The sequence below is a fragment of the Littorina saxatilis genome, linkage group LG7 (genome assembly GCF_037325665.1).
Source record: "Littorina saxatilis isolate snail1 linkage group LG7, US_GU_Lsax_2.0, whole genome shotgun sequence".
NCBI lineage: Eukaryota > Metazoa > Mollusca > Gastropoda > Littorinimorpha > Littorinidae > Littorina > Littorina saxatilis.
The window spans coordinates 45978209-46002272 of NC_090251.1; the positions used below are offsets into that span (position 1 = coordinate 45978209).

Here is a 24064-nt window from a genome sequence, read left to right on the forward strand (position 1 = left end):
ATGTCAAGTGAGAAAATTGTACTTGAGAGTTACCCAAAGTACGAGGGAGGTTGTTATGTTTTTGTTTCGGACTTCATTTTTGCAGAAGTGAAAAATAATAATCACTGAATGAATAAAATAAAAAAAGAATAAAAAAAGACAGAAACAAAAAATATTTCTTATCATTAAAATTTTCCACACAGCACCAGTATTAGGTCTACTTCTTGTCAACTGAATTTCCACACATTTTGCTTTGTTGTTGTTGTTGTAAACTGATTACTTCTAAAAGATACTACAATAAACCAAATATAATCAGTGAATGAATTTTTTTTTAAAGGCATAACAAAACAGAAACAAAAATAGTTCTTATCATTAGAATTGTCCACACTGCACCAGTACTTCATGTAAACAGAATTGTTGTTGTTGTTGTGTTGTTGTTGTTGTTTTTGTTGTTGTAAATAAGCTAACTATTGGCTATTCACATTTGAATGGCAAAAGTGTCAGTCTTGGTGTAATGGGGATGGACAAATTAGCAGTTATGACATAGTTTTAGAAAATACTTTCACATTAGCCTGTTTTCTGCCATTTAAAAACAAATGATATGAGAAAGTGCTAAACGTTGAAATTGATTAATTACACTCTCTCTCTCTCTCTCTCTCTCTCTCTCTCTCTCTCTCTCTCTCTCTCTCTCTCTCTCACACACACACACACACACACACACACTCACACTCACACTCACTCACTCACTCACTCACTCACACACACACACACACACACACACACACATACTCACTCACTCACTCACTCACACACACACACACACACACACACACACACACACACACACACTATCAGGTAATATAGTGAGGCTAAGCACAAAATGCAAGCTCAGTCAGGGACTCACTCGGTCAGTGATCACTGTGCAGCCAAGAAAGACAACTGCACTTTTGCCAAATGCTCTCGGGACAGCAGTTGCTTCCCTTAGTCTTCTCGGCACTCTTCACTCGCCTCCTTCCTAATTTGCCATTCGTCCTCTTTCCGCTTGTTGGTCTTCTTCTCTTTATTTTTGTTTGTTTTTTGTTTTATAAGAAACTTACATCACTAAAACAGAACAACAAATCTTTAATCCGTTGTCTCAATTTCAGAAATGGCTTGCACTACTCAACTCTTTCACACCCTCGCCCTCTTCTTCGTCATTGCCACCACGCTGACGTCACAGGCCCGCTCAAGCGTCATCGATGTGACGTCATCCAATGTCAAAACCATGGCACCCAGGAGAAACACTGCAACAGAAAAAGCATCCAAGCATAGCAGTCTTTTCAACGTGGTGGATTGTCCCACACGTCACTTTTTCAGTGATGCGGAACTTGTCTGCAAGCCGTGTTCGGCTTGTCCGGCGAACCAGATCATACGGATGCCGTGCGCTGCGCATGCGGACACGTTGTGCGGACCTTTTGTGGAGTTTGACAAGTTCCACCAAGCGCCTGTGGGAGGAGGAGAGGAGGAGGAAGAGAAGGATGGTGGTGTTGCCAGGCGCGGAAGGAAGCATCATAAGAAAGATCATGGTCACAAGAAAGGTGGGGATGTGTTCCAAGTAAATAGTATGGTTTTATTCATAGTTGATAATGTACAGCGCGGAGAGCATAGTTTACTGTGGTTCGCGCTATCAAGGCTGTCATTATTATTAGTAGTAGTGGTATTGTTATAGATCACTTTCACTGATCTGCATCAACATCAAGTGTACAGTCTGTATGTTGAAAAGCCCCTCATTAGAATACGTTTCTGCCAGCTAAGAACTGTTTATGTCGGATTTGTTTTTTTGATGAAGCATGTGAATTTTTGATGAAGCATGCATATTTAATGAAGCATATGAATTTACTTCCAGTTGAAAACTCCCGTTCTTTTAAAACAAACATAAAGCTGTCTCTTCTGTCTGCTCCATGGTTGCGGTAGCGCAGGTCCTTGGCCTTTGGTTTAAACCATTTTTATTCAAGAATTTCAAATAACAATACCACATTCATGTCTAATAGACCTTTTCGGTATCTGAGCAGCTCTCGCGAGACACGCTCTTTGTTATGCTTTAACATCGCGAGAACTTCGAACCTTGGCTTGTGCAGCTCGCACGAGATCGCTGTACCGCATGCTTTGCTGTGCTCTGAAGTTTGTGAGAGATTACGAGAGCTTGGAATACCGATAGGGTCTAATTAAATCATTTTAGCACAACAAGCCATACTCATGAGCATGCTCTGTGTAAAGCTTGACACATTCTTTGCCCTTTCTGACCAATTCGTCAATCAGACCGTTTGTTTGTTTGTGTGTTTGTTTCATCAATTTGTGTTGTGCCATTACATTTGTTTTGTTTGTTTCTTTGTTCGTTTGTTTGTTACTTTCTTTCTGCCTGTCTTTTTTTTCTATCTTTATTCATGGTTGTATTCTCCCGATTCACAGGTCACCATCACGGACATCACAAAACTGGATTACCCTCCGACTCAGAAGAAACGGAACCGGAAGCGGATCTGACGTCATCGCGACTGGAGAAGGCCCGCGTTCAATGGCGCACGCTGTCGTTGGCTCTCGTCGCCGTCCTCTCCGTCATCTGCTGTCTCGTCGTCGGCGTTGGCATCTACGTCTTTGTCGCCTGTCGCCGCTCCCGTGAACACAAGCACCTCTTGAGAGAACCTGGTAAGATTTTTTTTTCTTTATTAAGTGAAGTTTTTGTGTTTTTTTAAGCCTGGTTTGTTGGTTTATACTCTGTGTGTGTGTGTGTGTGTGTGTGTGTGTGTGTGTGTGTGTGTGTTTATAAGTTTCTTTTTGTTTGTTTGATTTTTGGTTTGTTTCTGTGTTTTCTTTTAGAAAACCAATCTCTCTCTCTCTCTCTCTCTCTCTCTCTCTCTCTCTTATCTGTTATTCCATGGTCCAGTTTGCCTGGACAGAGAGGGGGGGGGGGGGTTGGAGGGGGGAGGGAAGGAGAGAGAGGACCACCTGGTTGTTTTAATTGTGGCAGTTGTTTCCCGCAAGGAACGCCTCAAGTCGTGGTCGCATCTGTGTCTGATTATCAGGAGGCAAAGAGGGCAAGGAACAAAATGAAACTGATACATTGGCCGTGAAAACGCAGACGGAGAAAGACCATTACCCTTCAAGTCTAATAAATGTCTCAGGATTTTTTTTTTATCGTATGGCACAGTATTTACTGAATGCGCTCCGTTATCAGAGGATTTTACCTTTTCATTTTTGATTTCCATACATTCAGTACTGTACAATTTCTTTCTCTTGAATTTTAGTTCTCTTATTAGTAGAAGCTCCGAGGGTTTTCAGTGACAGCTGACCTTACCTATCAGGTTGACTGACTGCAAAGGCTGCGTTCTCACAATGAAACATTTTAAAACCACAAGTTTGAAAGTATAGTTTTGATCTTGAAAATTAAAACGTTCGTCACATGTAAGTGGATTGAGAATTTGAGAGCTTTTGGTGGTACTGTTCTCTGAAAGAACTAAATGTCGCAACCGAGTCTGATTGACAAGAGAAGCAAAAGCATTCTCAGTCCTCACACACAGTTCCAGTTCCACTGTATCAGTTACTGTTTCTCTTTCTTGTTCTTTGAGCCCCGTGTAGTGAGCAGAAAAGATCAAAGATTGTCTCAACAAGTTTATGGGACATCTATGAGAGGGATAGCTGTGCAGGGGATGAGTTTTGGGCGTATTTTCCCAGGCCTCAAGTTTCAGACACTTTCGGTTGCTGGACAGGACTGCCCAATTTGACCCCGTGTCTTCACCCACAGATTCTAGAGTACAGTGGGCCCCCTTGTTTAGGACCCTTGACCAGATCGCCGATTTTCTATTGGGAACGTCTGATCTGTATTGTAAAAGTTAACCTCCATTATAGGACCCCTTCTCTGTGAGATTTATTTTAAGGCCTCGAGGGGGAGTTTCCACTGAAAATGCTGCCCCCCCCCCCCCCCCCAAAAAAAAAAAAATAAATAAATAAATAAATATAAAAAAAAAAAAAAAAAATCCTTCCGGCTCCCTGGTGTAGTGTCCGAGAATGTATTCTCTGTATAAAGGCGAAGTTCGGGAGGAATTTTTCTGCGAGTACGAAGATTTGATTAATGACCTCCAGACGCACAACTGACACTCACACCCTCTATCCAACAAGTGTCTGGAACTGTTTAGAAGTAGTATTAGACCGGATTTTTAAACAGAAAATTAAGTCAAAGATCGGAAGTAATTGCAACAGAATTTTTTTCTCGCGAAATGTCATCACAAATGGGTTACAAATCATATATAAAAAAAGTAGAAAGACACCTGTTTCCAAAACTGAATAATTAGCATGTGATGACGTCATGTTCGCCACAGACACTCAATATCAAAGCCAAATGCAAGGTAGTACTCCTGAAACACTCTGTTCCATAGGCATCGTTAAAAGATCCAAACTTATAATAGAAATAATAAAATCTATTCTGTCAACGACACATTTTTGTCAAATACGTCACATCCGGTGTGCTGATGACGTCATAATAGACACGAAGAACAGAAAATCCTTTTTTCGAGCCGACCCTAGCCGAGTAGCACCTCGTTCTGAACGTATTTGCGTATTATGCTGATTTAAAACAGAAATCAGCAAAAGAGAAAACACTGTACAGAACTGTCTGCAAAAAACTAATTCGTTGCAGATTTGTGCAGATGTTAAATTGTAGCGGGTCCACTTGAGCTGTTCATGCTTTCGTAGAAGGAGACGAAAAATGGTCAGCATTAATTGTTCATCTGGCTGCATGTTCATCTGGCTGCATCTCATATACACATATAATTAAGAGTCAGTATCCAGCGGCAATACCACATCCATATCTTCAGCAAGATCAGGCAGCCCAAAGACACTGGGAATATCAAGCAGGTCACTGTCAAGTTCTTCGAAAGATGGAGAGTTGGTGCAGCTTAACCCCTTACATCCTCCACACGCCACAGAGCACACCAACCCATGCTTTCTGCAAGTGCAGCGTTTTGACTGACAGTCCTTCTTGCAGTTGCATCTGACCACTCTTAACAGCGCTTCTGGTGCAGGGGGTAGGTCTGTCGTTCGCGGTTCTAGCTGCTGTCCAGCCGATAGGTGCCATCCCCACTCTTCGGGTGCAAGATCAGCTGACAAGTTGACCCATTCCTGCACATTTTAAACAATTAGTTTTAGATGCATAAAAGTGCAGATTTTCTCTGTTTGGATTGTTATATTTTGCTTGCGCCATCCATCGCTTATTTCGCATTAAACACCAAAACTCATCCGGAAGATTTTTTTTAAGAGGAATTTGTTCTCATTTGTAATAAATATTTACACAAAAGGTTACATTCAAATCATTTGATTCCTATACGTAAATCATCAACGTAAGCAGTAAGAGGTAAAATCATTATCACTGACTCACCTGAACCTGCAGGTAGACCCTGAGACTGTGGTACTTGGCAGCAGCAGAGGTGGGCGGGAGACTCTGCACATCCACTGAAGCTGAACATGTTGCCACCTTCTCGCAGAAGCGTTTGTAGCGGAGAATGTCAAGGCTTTCACCTTTGCAGCCGTTGTAGAGGTGGATGAGGGCTCTCTCTCCTGCAGCGACGATGACTTCTTTGGTTCGTTCTCGGGAGCAAAAGATTCTACCTTGCTCATTGAAGATGGAATCGGTTTTGATCTTTTTCAGGGGTTCACTTTTGCCTATGCGATACAGTTTGGACGTAGTGTCGCAGCCGTTTATGGCATGTACGAAGGGCAGAAGTTGACAAACAGTGTGTCCAAGAGCTTGTTTCAGCCACTGGATGTGCCAGACTCGCCTTTTGCTTGACTGCTTGTCCGAGCGAAGAAATACGGGTTGATCTGTGAGTCTGACATGATAGACCAACAGAACAAGTAGATCAGTGTCTTCCCCTATGACAGTTGTTTTGTTTTCCGCAGCGCTCTTCATGGCTGTTTTCACGATCAGAGTGTCAGCATCTGCTTGAGCGTGTAAAACACGGCACCCATCGTACTCTAATGCGCTTCCCAGCATGAAAATGAAGGCCTGTTTGTTTCTGGCGTTTGACAGGAAATGGTCCTTCCGTGAGGTCAACACCGTTTTTTTTGTGAACATGACGACCGGTCCAACGGCACCCGACGATCGTCTCAGATGAGCAGTGTCTTTTGTGGTTGGGCCTGAATCGTACCCATCAAACACAATAACCGGGTTCCTGTATCGTCGGTTTATATAGTCAGCATACATCTTGCAGATGTTTCCAAAAGTTTCGAGTTTTCTCCAGGGTACTTTGTGAAGGAGAGACCCTCCATCCAGGATGACATGCTCGCTTGCGTCCTCTTCTCCGGGCAGCAGTGTCTCTCCTTTTACTGCTGTTGCTATGGCATCAACCAAGGTGGACTTGTGAGACTCCCGCAGAAGACCCGACGGTTCAAAAAGTGAAGCAGGTGGTGAAGTCAGCTCAAATTCGAAAGAAGAGGGTAGATCAAACTCATCTGGCTGTACGCTTGCAGCTGTCACCAAGCGCTGGAAAAGAAGTTGAGGGTCAACTTGAATGATCTCTCCTTCAATTTTGGCGCTGGTTTGGATGTCCATTGTGACCGCTTGGTTCTTCCTCTTGAACTTGAAGTCTTTCACTGAGGTACCAACCATACTCTGCAGAATAGCTCCCCCTACTGCCTTTGCTGTGTCAACGTTTACAGTGGTGTCAGCAGTGACCCCTGTGCAAATATTGCGAAGTGTACCATCGCTTGTGAAAGGATTGCGAGGCAGAAGAAATTTCAGCATGGACTTCATATCTGTCTCGTCTTTCCCTTGCCTTGATCCTCCAGACTCGGCGTGCTGGTCGCTGGTGGTATATTCCATTCTGGTGACCTCTTGCATGGCATTATTCATTTCTGCACAGGCAGGCATGGACAGAAGCCACTGTGTTCTTTGGGAGTCCCCCATCCCTCTCCCTCGAGTTAGTCCACCCGCTGATTTGACGCTTCGCATCAAGACTTGCTCGATGACGAGATCGGTTGACAAGCCAGCCCAGTACCGGTCACTCCTCCTCAGAACATGATACCCATGTGTGAACTCGTGAAACACGGATGGGTGGTGTTCCTTCAGTTGTTGCATGTCCTGTAGATAGATATGGACAGATTTTGCATAGAGACTGTGACCTGCAGCAGCGAGATAGGGAAGCATTTGTTGCAAGCTGTGTAGATGCAGTAACCAGTTCCCCGTCCGTTCAGCTCTCAGGAAGCGTCTCATGATGTCAATCATGTTCATGTATTGCAACCAAAGCTTTGCCATACGCTGCCCCTGAAGATGTTCTTTCGTCTGAAGCAGCATCTGTTCGATTTTGATCAATTCAGGACTGTCGTCGAGTTCTTCTACTGCCATTTTCTTATTCAGCACTTTGTCGAAGAGAGCGAGTGCTGAATAAAGACAAGTTTGCTCAGTTTCGGTGCCATTAGTCGCCTGTCGATCAGGTGGTGGGTCTTCGTGCTCAGAGAGTCTGGAAGGTTCTCCAGGTGCGCTGTCATTTACAGTGTGTTCTGCTTCAGTCTCTTCCTCTCCGGTCTCGTCTGTCCCTTCAGCACAGTGGATGTCTAGAGAGAAGCCAAAGGTGATTGAAGAAATCAGAGCATTCAGCACACTGTCGACAAGAAAGTGTCCCCGAACACCTCTTGCCACTGCTTTGCCTGAGAGCATGTGCAGTACAGCGTTTGGAGCAAAGGCCACTTCCAACAGCTGCTGGAGCCCTGATCCTGACATCAGACGTCCGATGCAGCCGAGAAAGCTCATTTGGGTGTGAAACCCTCCCAGACGCAGGACTAAGGAATGCAGGTCACTGTGAAGGGGCTCACTGTTGACAATGACCTTTGCCCTCCACCACAGGGGCTGGTCAAACGTCAGTACTGGTGTCACGTTGTTCTTTTTAGCCAACGAAGTCACGAAGAGGAGCGTTGAGTACACACAGCTCATGTTGGTTGGGTCCATGTCTATCATTGGGAGAAAGGTGATTGCACTTCGTCCTGGATATTGGCCATCACAGACTGCCTGCATTGTTCCAGACCACCCTGGGCGGGGAGATCGCAGAGGCCATGAAACTTTCCACACCAAGTCCAGTTTTTTCCTGTCGTCGTTGGTACTGAAGTCGTGCAGCAGTTCATACACCAAGGAGAGACTGATCGTGGAGGGGTCAAAATAGCGCACTGGAATCGAACCGACGCCCATCAAACTTTTGTTGGTCACCCGTTGGTCTCTTCGAATGGAATTGTGCTGCTTTTGGCAGGGCGTGGCAGATGCTATTATTCCCATGCCATGGAAAGTACCTGTCCCGTCCAGAGTCCGAATGTTGTGGTCCACGTTGTCCGCTACGAACTGAATTCGGCTGTCAGGAACAGTACCGTAGAGATCAACTCCTTGAGAAACTGCCGCACATTGTTCAAATCGCCTGACCTCAGCGTACGAAGAACAGAACCCAAGCTTGTTGACATGCTCAACGATAAATTTGGAGCCAAACAAGTGATGAAGTTCCACAGCCAGTCCTACCTGAAGAGGCGCGAGGAGTATTTTCGGTCTTGCTGCCTGAGCTAAGGCCTGTCCAATGGCAGCAACTTTGATGTCAGGTTCTTTTTTCTCGTGGAGGAGTGTTTTCAGAAATAGGACCAAGGAGGGCGGAAGATACTGTAAATTTGAAGGCAGATCTCCTATCTGTGTTGGGGAAGGGTATGTCTCCTTCGACGATATCATGTCTTTGATGTCTGCAAGAAGAAGCTTAGATGCTGTCTTGATTATACGAATCTTTTCTGCAGCAACATCTTTTTCCCTGGCAGCTTCGGAAAATTGTTTCAAGATCTTTTCAGCTGTTGAACGAAAAGTGACCACATTTGCCTTTCCTTGGATGCTGGTGATGATGACTGCCCCTCCAAAATGATCCAGTAGCTTCGTTTTCATGTGTCTTTCTGTGTATGGGTCAGCTTCTGTGAGATGGTCCAGCATTTTTTTGCAAAGGTCCCCCAGGGTTGTCTGTTCATCATCGTTTTCTTCCAAGTATTTGGCAACCCTGAGAAACGCTTTGTTTCGTTCCTCGACTGCTGGTCTTCCAGGCCTCCCGATATCATCACAATTCATGCTATTACTGTCGCTGCGAAAAGCCAGTGGAACATTCCTCTTTGTTCGAAAGTTGACACTACACTGATGGTGATACATTGCGTCGTAGGCATGCAGATCTTGGGCATAATGTATACGCATGCGTACAGTTTCGGCCCACTTGTCACCTTCTCCCCGATCTGAGCATACTTGCAGCAGTTTTTCCTGGAAGTTGAAGTGCGGACAGAAAACACTGAAATTCCTTTTTTTGCATCACTTTTTGCTGGCAGCCCACAAAACAAGCAGTCATTTCTTATGTCAAATTTTGCTTTGCTAGAACGCAGACTGACCGTCGATATTTCTTGCTGTGATTCTGCTTCATCTCGTTTTCTCTTCAAGTCACGCTTGATTACATTTGTATTACAGTAATTGTAACGGCATGACCTGTGCACCACCTGACCAACTACAAACTGAAGTCCATCGCATCTGCTCTGACTTGCTTTCAGAAGACCTTGAACCCTCTTTTCCGTTTGCACTACTGGGTCCTCTCCGTCCTTCACGGAATGTTCGCATAGAGCGCAAGTTTGGTTTTCAGCAGAAAAAGTACCTGTATGTTGAGAAGGGATAAAAAAAAAAAGTACTAAAACTGACACAGTCTATTTTCAAACCGACACTAACACAGAGAGAAAGAGAGAGAGAGAGAGAGAGAGAGAGAGAGAGAGAGAGAGAGAGAGAGAGAGAGAGAGAGAGAGAGAGAGAGAGAGAGAAACAGACAGACAGACACAGACAGACAGAAAAAGAGAGAGAGACACACACAGACGGAGAGACAGACATACCGCCTGCCAGCCAGCCAGACAGTACACGGAAAGAAACAGAGAGAGAGAGAGAGAGAGAGAGAGAGAGAGAGAGAGAGAGAGAGAGAGAGACATACAGCCAGCCAGACAGTACACGGAAAGAAACAGAGAGAGAAAGAGAGAGAGACAGAGACAGAGTTGGAGAGGAAGGGCAATACTAAGAAATTAAACATACACCAATGTTAACACCTCGAATATCATTTCCTGAGCAATTAGAAAGCGCTCGCTCGTCTACGAGAAATAAAGCCAGTAACCCTCAACCGAACATTGTGGCGTGACATGCGTTCCATACAAAAGTCTGCGAGTCAATCGAACTGATCATGCTTTTCCTGTTCGTTCAAACTCTCATAATAGCAGTATTTATCAAACAGCTGTTTAATGCATCAAAGCAATGTATTTACGTATTCACAAAGTAAAACGCTTACCTGTAACTGTGTTTTTGTGGGGAAAATCTTCATTAAATTCAGAACCACCGCCCGACGCCATTGTCTGTTTACCGGATGCATTCCGCCCTTTGACCTTGGACATTCCAGGGCGCGGTCTGGAACCATGCGGTTTCCGTGTACGGCTAGCCACGATTGCCAGAAGTACATTTTTGTAGGAAATGCGCATAGAATTTATTAGATTAGAGCATCTAAATCCTTCTACTTTTTTCTACTTTTTGGATATGTTATTGCTTGATCATTTTTTGACAAATTGCAGAAGGTTTCATTTCTGTTGCAATTACTTCTTATCTGAAAATGGGTTCTTTACCACGCTATATGGTGGTATATGGACCGAGAAAAAAGGGGAAGTCACTGTTTCTTCATTTGTATCTCGTGTGAAATTGGAGACGGCCTGTAAATTAGCCTGTGGGCATAGGGAAGCTGGGTGTTGATAACTAATGATAACAGACTTGGAGAAAGAGTGGCTGTAGCACATAGCAGACATTCTTTCAAAACTGCGGATAAGTGAAAATAAAGGGGACTTAAAGGCAGAGTAAGCCTCCCGTAAACCATCACAGACACGGTCAGACTTTTACACACAGTACAAACACCATTTCATTTAAACACTCACCAATTGAGAACATCCTAGGTGCCCTCCGTAAAGAGCGAACAATTTTCAAAGAATTTATTTTTGCGTGGTTTATCTTACCCCTGAGCCATCGTGAACCCGTGTGATCCAGTTTTCCCTTTTCACAATGCAGTCGTCATAGTTAGTCATTTGAATGCGACTCGACGTGAGCTTATCTACAATAGCACGTTTTTTTTATGCACGAAACAACGGCTGTGGTTCACAAGAACTCTAGCGATGGCTTTTGACTGTTGAGAGGAACGGCGATTTGCACTGATAAACCGGCCGTCGTCTGCTACGACCCTTGCGTGACCCTGCTTCCGGGCTTTTCTTTTTTTAAACTTTCACAACTTCGAATTGTTCTGATCTTGTCTTGATGAAAAACGAATTCTTTTATGATTAAAGAATGTTTGTGTAACAAGCTGTCAATTTATTATTTAGATTTTAAAAGTTAGGTCTAGCGCAAAAACGAGGCGCCGTTGTTGTTAACGGAACAAGTCTACGAAAATAAATTCTTTGAAAATGTCTCACGCTCGACAGAAAGCAGCCAGGATGTTCCCGTTCGGTGAGCGTTCAAATGGAAGTATGCTTGTACTGTATTTAGACGCTCGGGGAGCTCTGTGATGGTTTACGGGAGGCTTACTGTGCCTTTAATTACTTTCAGTCTTTGTTCTGCACCTGGTCTTTCTTCTCTTGGGTTAACGTTTAGCTTGGACACCCTGTGTGTGAGAGACAGACACATACACGCTCACAGACAAACAGGCAGAGCAAGCTTGGACACCCTGTGTGTGAGAGACAGACACATACACGCTCACAGACAAACAGGCAGAGCAAGCTTATAGCTCAGAAAAATAACCACCTCGATCTTTCATCGCACGACGAAGAACGATAACCTTTCACCCCTCAATTTACCTTCGCCGACTGACCACGGTGACGAAGAAGCCAATTACCTCAGTCAGGCAGACCCACACAAGTCACCGGTCAGAGGGGGGAGGGGGGGGGGGGGAAGAAAAAACGAAACAGTAGCGAAAGGATAAATTCTCTATTAACCCCTTACCGGTGGAACGATTATATGGAAGATGAAGAGGCTCATTACAAGACAAACGAGATGTCGAGGCGTTGGCGTGGAATGTGTCAGCTCTCCTGTTAGATGCTGCTTGAGATTGGGGTGGACTGTTTTCTCTTTCCCGAGTAAGTGAGATACTGGCTGATTAAAGGTCGGGGTTTCCCTGTCTTGCTGTCACAACAGGTGTTAAACTGACTAGAGGATGGATTTCCTTTGTCCGTGCAGTCCAAACTCGGTTACTTTGGTGCTCTTGAAGTGAAACTGATAAGAGGTCAGGCTTTCCCTGTCTTTTGAGTCACAACACGGTGGGAGCAGCAAGAAACGCTGTGCTCAACGAACGTAAGACCGCTCATGCACCCCTGTTTTCGCGCTTTCGGCGTAAAGTCAACCATCTCAACTTTGAGCACATGTCGTCTCATGCAACCCACCCCTTGAAGATCCTCGGCGAAAATTATGTGTTGAGCCCGACAGGGAGGTGTCAGGGAGGTGTCAGGTTCCGAGTTCATCATTAGGATGCCAGTGTCCTTCACAGACCCGACCCTCCTAATCCCTTAAAGTGCATCTAAACCCAAATTTTCAAACAAAAACTCTTATTACCAATGCAAACATACACTCATATGTGTTCCATCCCCACCACTCAAAAGGCCCAAAGACGCGAGTAGCTCACGCAGCGAGTGGGAAAACCCCGTCAAAGCTAGCAGCGTGCCAGCCTTCTGCTGAAACAAAACGATGATGCTAAAAATAGATTTTCTCCACTGATGACGTAGTAAGGGGAGCAGCCGCCACAGCTGCGAGCACTTGGTCTTGGATCAAGCTGCCAGTGCCAGCATGGGTAGACTCTGTGTTGTTTACGGCTGTAATATTACCTCGGCAAACAAGCAAGGAATAATTAAAGTACTCAGGGGTTTTCACTGACATAATGAGAGCTTGGATTAACTTTGTGAAAACTTCCAGAAAAGATTTTTCACAACCAAAAGACTACCAAGTTGTATGCGGACAGCATTTTGCCGACGATGCATTTGCAGACCAGTTCACAGCACCCTTGTTCGAATTCGAACTCGGTTATCGTCCAAAACGGAGGTAGAAGGAGGATGCTGTCCCGTCAGTGATGCCACTAACGTGCATCGATGTTCAGAAGAGATTGAATGCAGCAAAAAAAGACAGTGGAGACGGTTGACGTAGAATCTAACCGGAGAAAGAGGCGACGGAAACGAGAAGTTATGAAGGCAAGTGCGGCTCGATTTTTTTGTGTACCCCAAACACACCTCCTCCTCATATATTTGGGAATGTACTGCAGGTAAACAATGCTCTTCTCTAAAGATGGGTGAAAGTATGAGATAGACAGAGAGGGTGAGGGAGAATCAGAGACAGGAGGGAAGAAAGGGTACATTATTTATAATATATGAGGTTATACATGTATAAATGTATACAAGTTTTGAATTTGAAAGTCATTGATTCAGTGCCTTTGAATTGTTGTCGTGTTTTCAGGCTGTTCCTTGCAGCTCTGCATTACAATGAAAATGGGGACATAGGTGATGCGCTTGATGATCGAGGAAGGAAATCCACATGTGATAATGTATATGAACATCTAGGGTTGTTTTCAGTATTGTTGATAACATGTTTTGTTTGATTAAGGGTATTCAGCTGGTATTTCCTTGTTTTTCACTACCTTTTTTATTCATGTTTTTGATATGCCTTGACCGACGAGGTAATTTTATAGACGAAAAGGAATCGGTGCATATCATGTTTTATTTGTATTTGTTTGTTTGTTTGTTTATTTGTTGCTTAACGTCCAGCCGACTACGCAGAGCCATATCAGGACGAGGAAGGGGGGGATGAAGGGGGCCACTTGTCAAGCGATTCCTGTTTACAAATGCACTAACCCATTACTTGTGTCCCAGCAGGCTTTAGTAAAACTAAATTAATACCTACTGGAAGATTACCAGTTTCCAGTATGTTAAAATAGGCTTAACCTATCTACTGCTGGACTTACATCAGAACACTAACAGATTAAACTATACATGAATCGCGAGACAAGCGGCAAGAGAAGAGATTTTTGGAAAAAATGCAGGTGAATGAGCAAGAAGGCAGAAAAAAGAAAAGAATTCATGAAGAAAAAGAGAGCATGACAGGAAAGAGGAACCAAAAATCTACCTAAAAGCAAACTAGAAAGCTCCTGCGGTTCCAAAAACAGGAGGGGCCTTTAATTTCATAACCGCAGTGCCCCACTGCGGGATTTTATTTGTATAACTGTGTTTTAATTTTAAATGTTTCAAGCGCAAAAAGCATAATTGTAAAGTTATGATGTTTCGCTATATAAATGCTCATTTATTATTATATTATTATTATTATTCCCAAAAGCAAAGAAAGGAGAGTACAGTGTGAGAAAGTCCAAAGGGCCACCAACTTACGGTAAGTTACACGCAGGGTAACTACAGACTGCTGTTTTTTAGCACACACACACAAGTAAAGATACTAATCTTTTCTCATACTCATATTTTTGTTCAGAATTCTGGAAATGTGCACAGTATGTAAACACACACACACACACACACACAACTGCAGAGGGGAAAAGGCACAGAGAGAAAGATTACATTTACAGACTATCAATATTTTCCCAGTTGGGTATCCCCTATAACTGCAGCATTCTTCTTAGTTTATGCATTTCTGCAAGCATAAAAACTGAACTTGGTTCAGTACTGATAATGTCTTTTCACTACTATCTCATCCTGAGCTATTCATCGTTACATTTACAGGTTACGTGTCAAGACTGTGTCAACATCTCTGAGAAGCTGACCGAGAATCCAGGGGACTCACAAACTTCTCTCCCTGCGAAATTTCGTGACATACCTGACTCTTTGGCCGCTGCATACCACCACCCATTCAGAGAAAAAGCTGCTGCAACCTACAGTACAAGATACCCTAATTAACTGATCCCACATTTTCCCACTGCTGTTGACATCAACCACATACAGAACAAAATTCACTTGAATGGGATTACTGTTTTATTTTATAAGTGATGCATTTTATTCTAATTAAAACATACATTTTCATTTTACTATTTTCATGGAAGCTCGGGCCACTCAAATCCTCTGTAAGTATCCTCGGAAGGAAATGCATTTCTGATGGCCCGTACCGCACATGAAGGTAGAGGTATCCTGACTTTCCTCCCTAGCACACCATGACACCACCTCACCAACTGTCGGTATCCTATGTAGCGGTACTTCCTGGAAAATAAAAAAAAGAATCTGTGACATTAGGGTTTGTTGTGTACTCCAGCAGAGGGTTCGTAAAAAATGTGTGGAGAGTGGAGGGAGGAACACTTGTTCCTTGTGTATACAGGATTGACTAATGAGGGAATGGCTTGTTTCATGGTTGTGTGTGCGTGTATGTGTGATATTGTCTTTCATGACAAGATCCCTGTAAATCTTTAATTTTACCTCACTTCTATGTTTATAAACTAATAAAGATATTTCCAAAAATGGTGTTTTCTTTCCAGCATTAAGTTTATCTTGTTTCACACAAAGAGTATAAACACTGATTCACTTGTGGACTTCAGTCTTCAGTGTGGAAAGATCTCAGGATACAATTTTCATTTTTACTGTTGATACTGATGAGTGTTGTGTATACTATTTCTGCACATGTTTGTTTTATAATTTGATTGTTGTTGTCCTTGTTTTTGTAATTGACCAACTTCCAACTTTGTCATTTATTAAGAGACGAAGATCAAGGATTGCTTTACACCTGCTAATTAAAACAAACAATCTTCTGTCACCTTCTTCTTCAGGCGTGTGAATGAATGGATGAATATGTTTGTATGTCATGTGGAACAAACCTAGAAGTGTCTGCCACAACATTTTAGAATTTCCAGAAAAGCTTTTACGATGTCACAAGTAGAAATAACGTTAATCCCAACTCATGAAATTAAAAAGCACATGTTTGGTAAAGAAAGATAAGATTTGTCACTTACTCCTCAAGAGTAGCCTGGAAAGTGCCATGCTCCTGTCGGTACTGGTAATATGCTGTCTCCAGCACATCTGTGTTCAGGCAGACGCTTTGAAAGGCTGGGAGCTGCGTGATGCATGTAGGCCTAATGCCAGGGTTTTTGAGAGGTCTGCAAATATAACACTATTGTTATAACTTATTTTTAACTATAAATTAAGTATAAGAATTAAACTTCTAAACGCCATGATGAAGTTTAAAGGCTTTACAGACTAGTACATGTACTAGTAATGAATAGCCATTAACCTCTACATCTATATATATGTTGAATTTACAAAAGAGTCACACCTTCCCTTTGCTCTTTTCATAACATGTTATAATAAAATTAAATAATGATAGCCTCATTCTTCCAAACCAATAACATGCCAAGTGAAAAGATATACATACCTGCGACTGTTCAGCTTCTCCATTATTTTAGTAGACTCAGTGCAGCAGTTCAGTTGCATTCCTCCACTTTCTCCATCACCACACAGTTGCCACATTCACACCTGAAAGTAGCACAAACTTCACTTGAATCATTCGTCTCCATTCTTCGACTAAGTATTGTGAATGTGCACATGTGGGAAGTATTCTTAGATTTCACTTGAAAGAAACAATAAGATTAATTCCAAAAATGTAACTTGCCACTGCTCTCTTCAGAAAGAAAAAAACACCGCTAGAAACGTAAACAATGAGACTTTCGCCTTCGTATCATCGTATGACTTAGTCAATCTACACGGTAAACGTGAATTCGTTACTCACCAGTCTGTGTTCCCAAGGCGATATACGCCGTTGTTGTCAGCAAAATGATTATTTTCCTCCACATTCCTCTCATGTTCTTGTGCTGGAGGCTCGAACTGAAACGGTACAACGCGATTGTTGTTCCACAAGTTGCCTGCACCACGAGTGTCCGCCATTTCGCTCTGTTCCCCTCAGTACGTCACAAGTTACCAGCTGGCGCTTCGGTAGTTCTCGGGTTTTCTCGGCAAAGTCCGGATCAGCAAATTTAGCTCGCATGTCGGTGGGCGTTTCCTTGCGAACGACTAAGCGCTGAGCGGTTTCAGTGCCGAAAAATGCCATAACTGAAAACCCTATTCACACACTCAAAACTTTGTTTGGAGGGTTTAGACGCACTTTAAGGATCATGACCTGGAAGGAAGGAACAGAGAAGGTGAGACTGTGTAGGATTATGGCGAACAGGATGATGAACATGCTTCTTGAAACTGGAGACAGTTGTTGTACTGTCGCATGGTATAGCTTTCCTCTGTCGCATGAAATTCTTTGTTGCCTTGAAAGTTCCTTCATCATGCTTTGATGTCTGTCTGACATTGCTACAGTTTTCTTTTTGCTTTTGTGTGTGTAGTTGGTTTTACTTTGAGCGGAGTTCAGTGCTGCCAAAACAACTTGTATGTTTTGATATTGTTTTATCTGCTCAGTAATCTGTTTCGTCAGAACTCTGTCTTAATTTTCTTCCTTTCTTCCTTTTTGAGTCACTTGAGAAAAAGTGACTCTATGTAATCGGTCAGTGTTAGTCTGTCCGGCCGGCCGTCCGGCCGGCCGTCCGTAGACACCACCTTAACGTTGGACTTTTCTCGGAAACTATCAAAGCGATCGGGCTCATATTTTGTTTAGTCGTGACCTCCAATGACCTCTACACTTTAACGATGGTTTCGTTGACCTTTGACCTTTTTCAAGGTCACAGGTCAGCGTTAAAGGAAAAATTAGACATTTTATATCTTTGACAAAGTTCATCAGATGTGATTGAAACTTTGTAGGATTATTCTTTACATCAAAGTATTTACATCTGTAGCCTTTTACGAACGTTATCAGAACAAGAAGAGCAAACGCTCGATCGAGTCACTTTCGCAGTTCTGAATATTATATGAGGCATCAGATGGACAGGAAGAAATTGCTATTAACAACACAATGCATACCTGAAGCATACCTGTGACCTTGAAAAAGGTCAAAGGTCACCAAAGGTCAAAGGTCACCAAAGCAGACGTCAAAGTGTAGAGGTCACTGGGAGTCACGTTCACATAAAATTTGAGCCCGGTCACTTGTATAGTTTCCGAGAAAAGCCCAACGTTAAGTTGTGTGTTGCCGAACAGAAAAGGCTAGTTATCTCCCTTGTTTTTCTGATAACGTTCGTAAAAGGCTACAGATGTAAATACTTTGATGTAAAGAATAATCCTACAAAGTTTCAATCACATCCGATGAACTTTGTCAAAGATATAAAATGTCTAATTTTTCCTTTGACGCTGACCTGTGACCTTGAAAAAGGTCAAAGGTCAACGAAACCATCGTTAAAGTGTAGAGGTCATTGGAGGTCACGACTAAACAAAATATGAGCCCGATCGCTTTGATAGTTTCCGAGAAAAGTCCAATGTTAAGGTGGTGTCTACGGACGGCCGGCCGGACGGCCGGCCGGACGGCCGGCCGGACGGCCGGCCGGCCGGCCGGACAGACTAACACTGACCGATTACATAGAGTCACATTTTCTCAAGTGACTCAAAAACAAGGGAGATAACTAGCCTTTTCTGTTCGGCAACACACAACTTAACGTTGGGCTTTTCTCGGAAACTATAAAAGTGACCGGGCTCAAATTTTATGTGAACGTGACTCATTGTGTTGTGAATAGCAATTTCTTCCTGTCCATCTGATGCCTCATATAATATTCAGAACTGCGAAAGTGACTCGATCGAGCGTTTGCTCTTCTTGTTTTCTTTCAGTTTCTTTCTTCCTTCCTTCCTTCCTTCCTTCCTTCCTTCCTTTCTTTCTTTCTTTCTTTCTTTCTTTCTTTACACGCATACGTGTTGCTATCTACTTCATGCTTGATTGATGAATCTTCGTATTGTTCATCGTAACATTGAAAACTGCATAATGGGACAAAACCAAAAACGTCATCATTATGAATCCTCCCCCTCACACACACACCTTCCTCTTTCCTTTCCACCCCAACAATGCGCAGGCATGCTAAGGGCCTAAATATTTACGTACGTTCATGTTCGCTTACGTAGTCTGCTTGGCCTCTTAATGAGGGACAGCCGCGAGTGCCTTTTATGAGAATTTCTGTCCTAAAAGCGACATACTTTACAGTAATTCCTGGCAGTCTCCAACATCAGGGCGAAATGCTGGCAATGTCTGGCATCTTCTCTACTCCTCCTGCCTAGTGTTTGCAAACAAAATGCCTCATGTTCGCGCGTGTCACGAGCGATTTGCAAATCCCGTAAATTCTCGTACCTTTACATGCGCGGGCCATCTGGCCCGGGACTTGTGACGATGAACGGTATGTCAGAGAAAAGCTGAGCAACAATTTGTGTTGTCGTTTTACTAGCCCATACTAGCTTGTCAAAGAAAAACGACAGTGAAAAGGCCGCCCACTTCAAAGCTGATGTCTTGGAGCAATATCCCTACTGGGTGACTGACTTCCAGCTTGTGTGTGTGCGCGCGTGTGTGTGTCAGTGTGTGTGTGTGTGTGTGTGTGTGCGCGTGCGTGCGTGTGTATGTCGTAGAGAACTCATCATGCAAAATGCCAATCTATAGCATAGATCGCAGTAGTGAACCTTGGAAGTTGTTACTGACGCGTTCCTCAGTTTATCTGACTTCGGATACAGCGAAAAACTTAATGCGGTTTAGCCGTAGTCTGTCACGGCAGTGCAGTGCCCTTGACCAAAGAAAAAAAACAACAACTTGAAATTAAGTATACAGCTAAATTTAGACACCTTAGGTAATAGGATTTATTAAAATATAAAAAATAAAAAACACTTTGTTTTCGTTGCCGGATGTGGAAAACATGATGGTGGCAATAGAGCAGGATGCAGGAATGCAAAAGAATGGCTTGAAGTTTGATTCGCTGAGTCATCGACTACCTTTTTTTCTCTCCAAGTGCCAGCTCATTTTAACCTCCCCTGCATGTCAGGGGAGATAACTCTTTACTGCTGTCTCAGTTACTTCCTCAAACCTCTTCGGCTGGCATTTTTGTAAAGCTTTAACAACAAAAAAAGAACGTTTGCTCATTAATATGTAGTTCTTAGTAACACTAAGTTGTCGTTATTTTATTTGAAACTGTTTGTTCTCATGATTTAAAGGATCGTTTTGCACTTCTTGCACAGTATGATTAGACTCACCTTGAATTATTTTGTTACAAACATCAATCCAAATGAGAATGACGATTAGCACTCCTAGATCCTACTCAAGCAAACCCAAGTCGGCTTCAGACTTGCCCTCGCTTGCTTCTGTGATGGCGAAGAAAATAGGCAGGCTGACACTTTAGGCACAAACCGCACGTTTTCACTGCAACACGATAGCCTAATTTGCCGCGGGAAACATTTGTGTGCCAAGACTTTGCACGAGGTAATTAGGTACGGCAAAGTTGACTTGGTTCGCGACTTTGGCTGTAAAACTCGAAAGGACACTCAGTGCAGTCTACACTTGTCACAGATCTGTAGCGAAATTAGTCGTCTAACATTACAGGCTTTAGAGACGTGTACATAAGAACCTCCTTTCTTGTTCATGCCCCCCCCCCCCCCTTTTTATGGCCCTTGTTTTTCAGATTCTCTGTTCGTACAATCTGTTCCCCCGAAAGCGGCGTATGGCTGCCTGAATGGCGGGGTAAAAAAGGTCATACCGTGACGTAAAGACCCACTGCAAAAAACAAAAGTGAACGTGAGAGTTTCAGCCCATGAACGTTCGAACGAAGAAGATACAATCTGTACAAAAAATGTACCCCTGTTTTAAGACTCTCTCCTATTTTTAAAGGTCTGCTTTTCACTTTTTGTTGTTGATGATTTGGTGTTAAAAGGTTGGGGGGGTGGGGATGGTGGTGGTGGGGGGGGGGGGGGGGTTAGCACTGTAGTGGATTTCGACTGAACACGTTTCGTCCGACTCGTTACATATTTGTAGCAACATTAGTCGTTTAGCATTGCAGTCTTTGGAACCTTGAAGGGATTTCACGGGTATTTTTCCTCGGTCATTACGTTTAACTACCGTCTAATGAGGGTTCTTTGTTTTCTCGGCGTCTTTGCCTTGTTATGTGGTTCGGGTTGAGTAAGTTCGGTGCGTTTAGTTCCAATGGTTTCGTCTCATCAATTAGCTGGAGTGTTTTGTTGTTGTTTTGTTGTTGTTGTTGTTGTTTTGTTGTTGTTGTTGTTTTGTTGTTGTTGTTGTTGTTAGGGTTGTTTTTTTGTGTTTTGTTTTTGTTGGGGGGGGGGGGGGGGGGGGAGGGGGGGGGGGGGGGGGGGGGGGGGGCGTTCTTGTCAGACGTTTAGAATTTCGAACTTAAAAGCACCTAAATGGTCTGCTTTTTCATTTGAATTTTGCCGACTGGTTAAAACAGGAATTCCGAGCCTGCAGTCCATCAGAGGAGTAAAGCGAATAAATAAAGATAAAACACAAATAAGAAAACATACAAACACAAATCCATTGATATTGCATCTCCAGAAACTATATAACTGGGTGTACGAATTTTTTTTTAATTCAAGTTCATATAATTTACAAAAAGATAATAATACAGCTTGATATTGGCATTTATGATTCAATCAATCAATTAATGATGAATACAACTGAAACAACTTTTTTAATCCAGAACTTTTAGTGTAAATTTTTTTTTTTGGCAGCAAAGAAATACATTTAACCCATCGCATGATCTGAGTAAGAGCAAATGTTTTAGACCCGCAATCAAAAGTGAAACAGTTAAAATCGTTTGGTTGAGTTCGTGCTCCTATTGTTTTCCCTTTTATTACTGTACCATGATTCCGTGGAATAAAATCATTCTTGTTTAAAGCAAGCGAAACGTGTAATATTACGACAGCCCGTGCGCGCGGCGTGACGAAGCGTAGAAGTCGTGTCCTGCTAGCAGTCACACACTTTATGTGTCTCGCTAGTGTCGGAAAATATAGACAAAATGACCTTATGTTCGTCAGGTCATACTGCTGTTGCACCACAATACAGCACGTGCAGCTAAGCTAAGTTAAGCGGATTTCCCACAGTGTTGTTATAGATGATACCGAAACATTCACAGCAGTCTCCGGGACTAATGGTCTGTTCTCATTAACCTCGGAAGACATGCTCATGTATAATCGTGATTTTTTTTTAAATAAACAAATTCCGCAGTTAACTTTGTTGGTGAGGCGTGCGAGGGTTTTTTTAAGGCCTAAAAAAAAATAGGTGTGGTACGGTAACCCGACCTACCCTATTTTTAGGGGCCGATCCTATAACTTTTTATTACATTTGTCAAACAAAAAAACAAAAAAAAACGAGTGCAAAAAACGCAATGAAAGCGAAAGCGCCCGTGTCGCACACTTATTTCCCTGTCAAGTAGGTTTAATTTGTACACATTAGAAAAAAAGTTTTTAAAAAAAAGTGATTGCCTACCAACCTACCCTATTTTTTTTGGCTATGTTACCGTAACCACACCTTTTTTTTTGGCCTAATGTGTGTGTACAGTAACATACATTTTGCACAGGTCTGCTGATTACTTATGATTTCTTGCATGAGCATGGATGCTAGTTTTTACTGCACTGAACTGTCCTAAATAATGTTGACAATGTTGGACAAAAGATTCTACGTGAATTTAGTTGCGAATACGACTTAAAGAGGAGAAGAAGGAGCTCACTTTGGATTCGTGTTCACCTACGTCGACCCCCCCCCCCCCCCCCCCCACACACACACACACACACATATGACGGCTTACTAGCGCCAAAACTAAAAATTAGTAATTAACCCGTGAAAGTTACTAATTTTCACGAGAAAATTACAATTCTGACGGGAAAATTACTAATTTTCACGTGTTAATTACTAATTTTCTAGTGTTAATAACTAATTTTCAAGTGTTAATGTCTAATTTTCAGTTTTGGCTCGCTTCCTGACGGCTTACTAGTGCCAAAACTAAAAATTAGTAATTTTCACGCGTTAATTACTAATTTTCTTGTACCTCGTGACTGTGGGGGCTCAATGCGCATGCGCGACTGTTTCCCCTGCCAGAGCAAAACATCCTTCGATTCGAAACTTTTCTGGTCCATAGTTCTTTAATTAGATGTAAATTAACACTAAGAGCTGAGCGCATGTGTAGATAACCGTGACATACAACTGTCTGTCCAAAAACTTGTTGAATAACGAATTCTATCGAAAGATATTTGTGAAAGTGTGTGAGTCTCGATGAAGAGATCCGTCTGCTAGTCGTCGGACCTTTTGCACATGTCCGACCGGCCGCCATTTTTCCTCTCTCGGTTCGAACATTTTCGGATCGATTGTCCTTCCCTAATACACTTTTAAGCAAATGTATGAGTGTGGTAGTGGAAACAAATATGAAGTACAGCTGTCTGCCTGACAACTTGTCGAATAAGGAATTATATTGAAAGATATCTGTGAAAGTGAGAGACCACAGCCGATCAAAAGTCCGTCTGCTACGAACAGCTTCGTTTCGAAAGTTTTCAGGGTCGATTATTCTTTTCTAAGATACCCAAAACAACGTTTAGGATAGCGCTATTGCAGAAAACAGTGACATGCATCTTCCCGTCGAATTACTTGCTCGATAAGGCCTTCTATTAAAAGATATTTTAGAAATAGTGTGAGAGTGATGTTTGCCGGGCGTTGAAGCCTCTCAGTGCGGACTCTTAAAATCCGACTACTGTGACCGAAAACGAGGCAAAAATGAAAATTAGTAATTAACACTGTTAATTACTAATTTTCACGTGAAAACGATAACCCTAGGTTTTGGCACAAGTAAGCCGTCATACACACACGCACGCACACACACGCACACACACCTCTACTTTTTATCTTTTTCTTTCTCTGTACTGGGGGAGAAGGGGGAGGGGAGGGTTAACGAGGTCTGTAACTGGACTGTATCGTTGTGTCAACTGTGTGGCTGTGAACGTCTAGTTGGCACCAACCTGTTTCTTGCTCCGCATACTCGTGTAAGGTCCTTTCCTTGCCCATCCTCTCTGCTTAACTTTTTTTTCTTCTTTTTTTGTTGTTGCCTGGCTTGAACGGGGTTTTCCCCTCTCGTTGGAACGCTTGTTTTGTTTGCTTAACGCCCAGCCGACCACGAAGGGCCATATCAGG

General features: G+C 42.9%; 2 protein-coding genes across 2 annotated transcripts in view; one reads left to right on the forward strand and one right to left on the reverse strand.

The window, feature by feature from the left end:
- The window catches only part of LOC138971598 (uncharacterized), a gene marked incomplete in the record, with an annotated part of 27236 nt that overhangs the window by 471 nt on the left and 2701 nt on the right, over positions 1 to 24064 (forward strand). Inside the window, 2 exon segments of the mRNA XM_070344354.1 lie at positions 1125 to 1556; positions 2428 to 2661. Of these exon segments, the coding sequence (XP_070200455.1) occupies positions 1127 to 1556; positions 2428 to 2661 (664 nt within the window).
- On the reverse strand, positions 15007 to 17027 carry LOC138971599 (uncharacterized). The gene is made up of 4 exons (XM_070344355.1): positions 16763 to 17027; positions 16409 to 16509; positions 15990 to 16133; positions 15007 to 15246 (listed from the first exon to the last, which is right to left on the reverse strand). Exons 2-4 carry the CDS (start codon positions 16501 to 16503, stop codon positions 15084 to 15086), a joined length of 402 nt encoding a protein of 133 aa, XP_070200456.1. The 5' UTR covers positions 16504 to 16509; positions 16763 to 17027; the 3' UTR covers positions 15007 to 15083.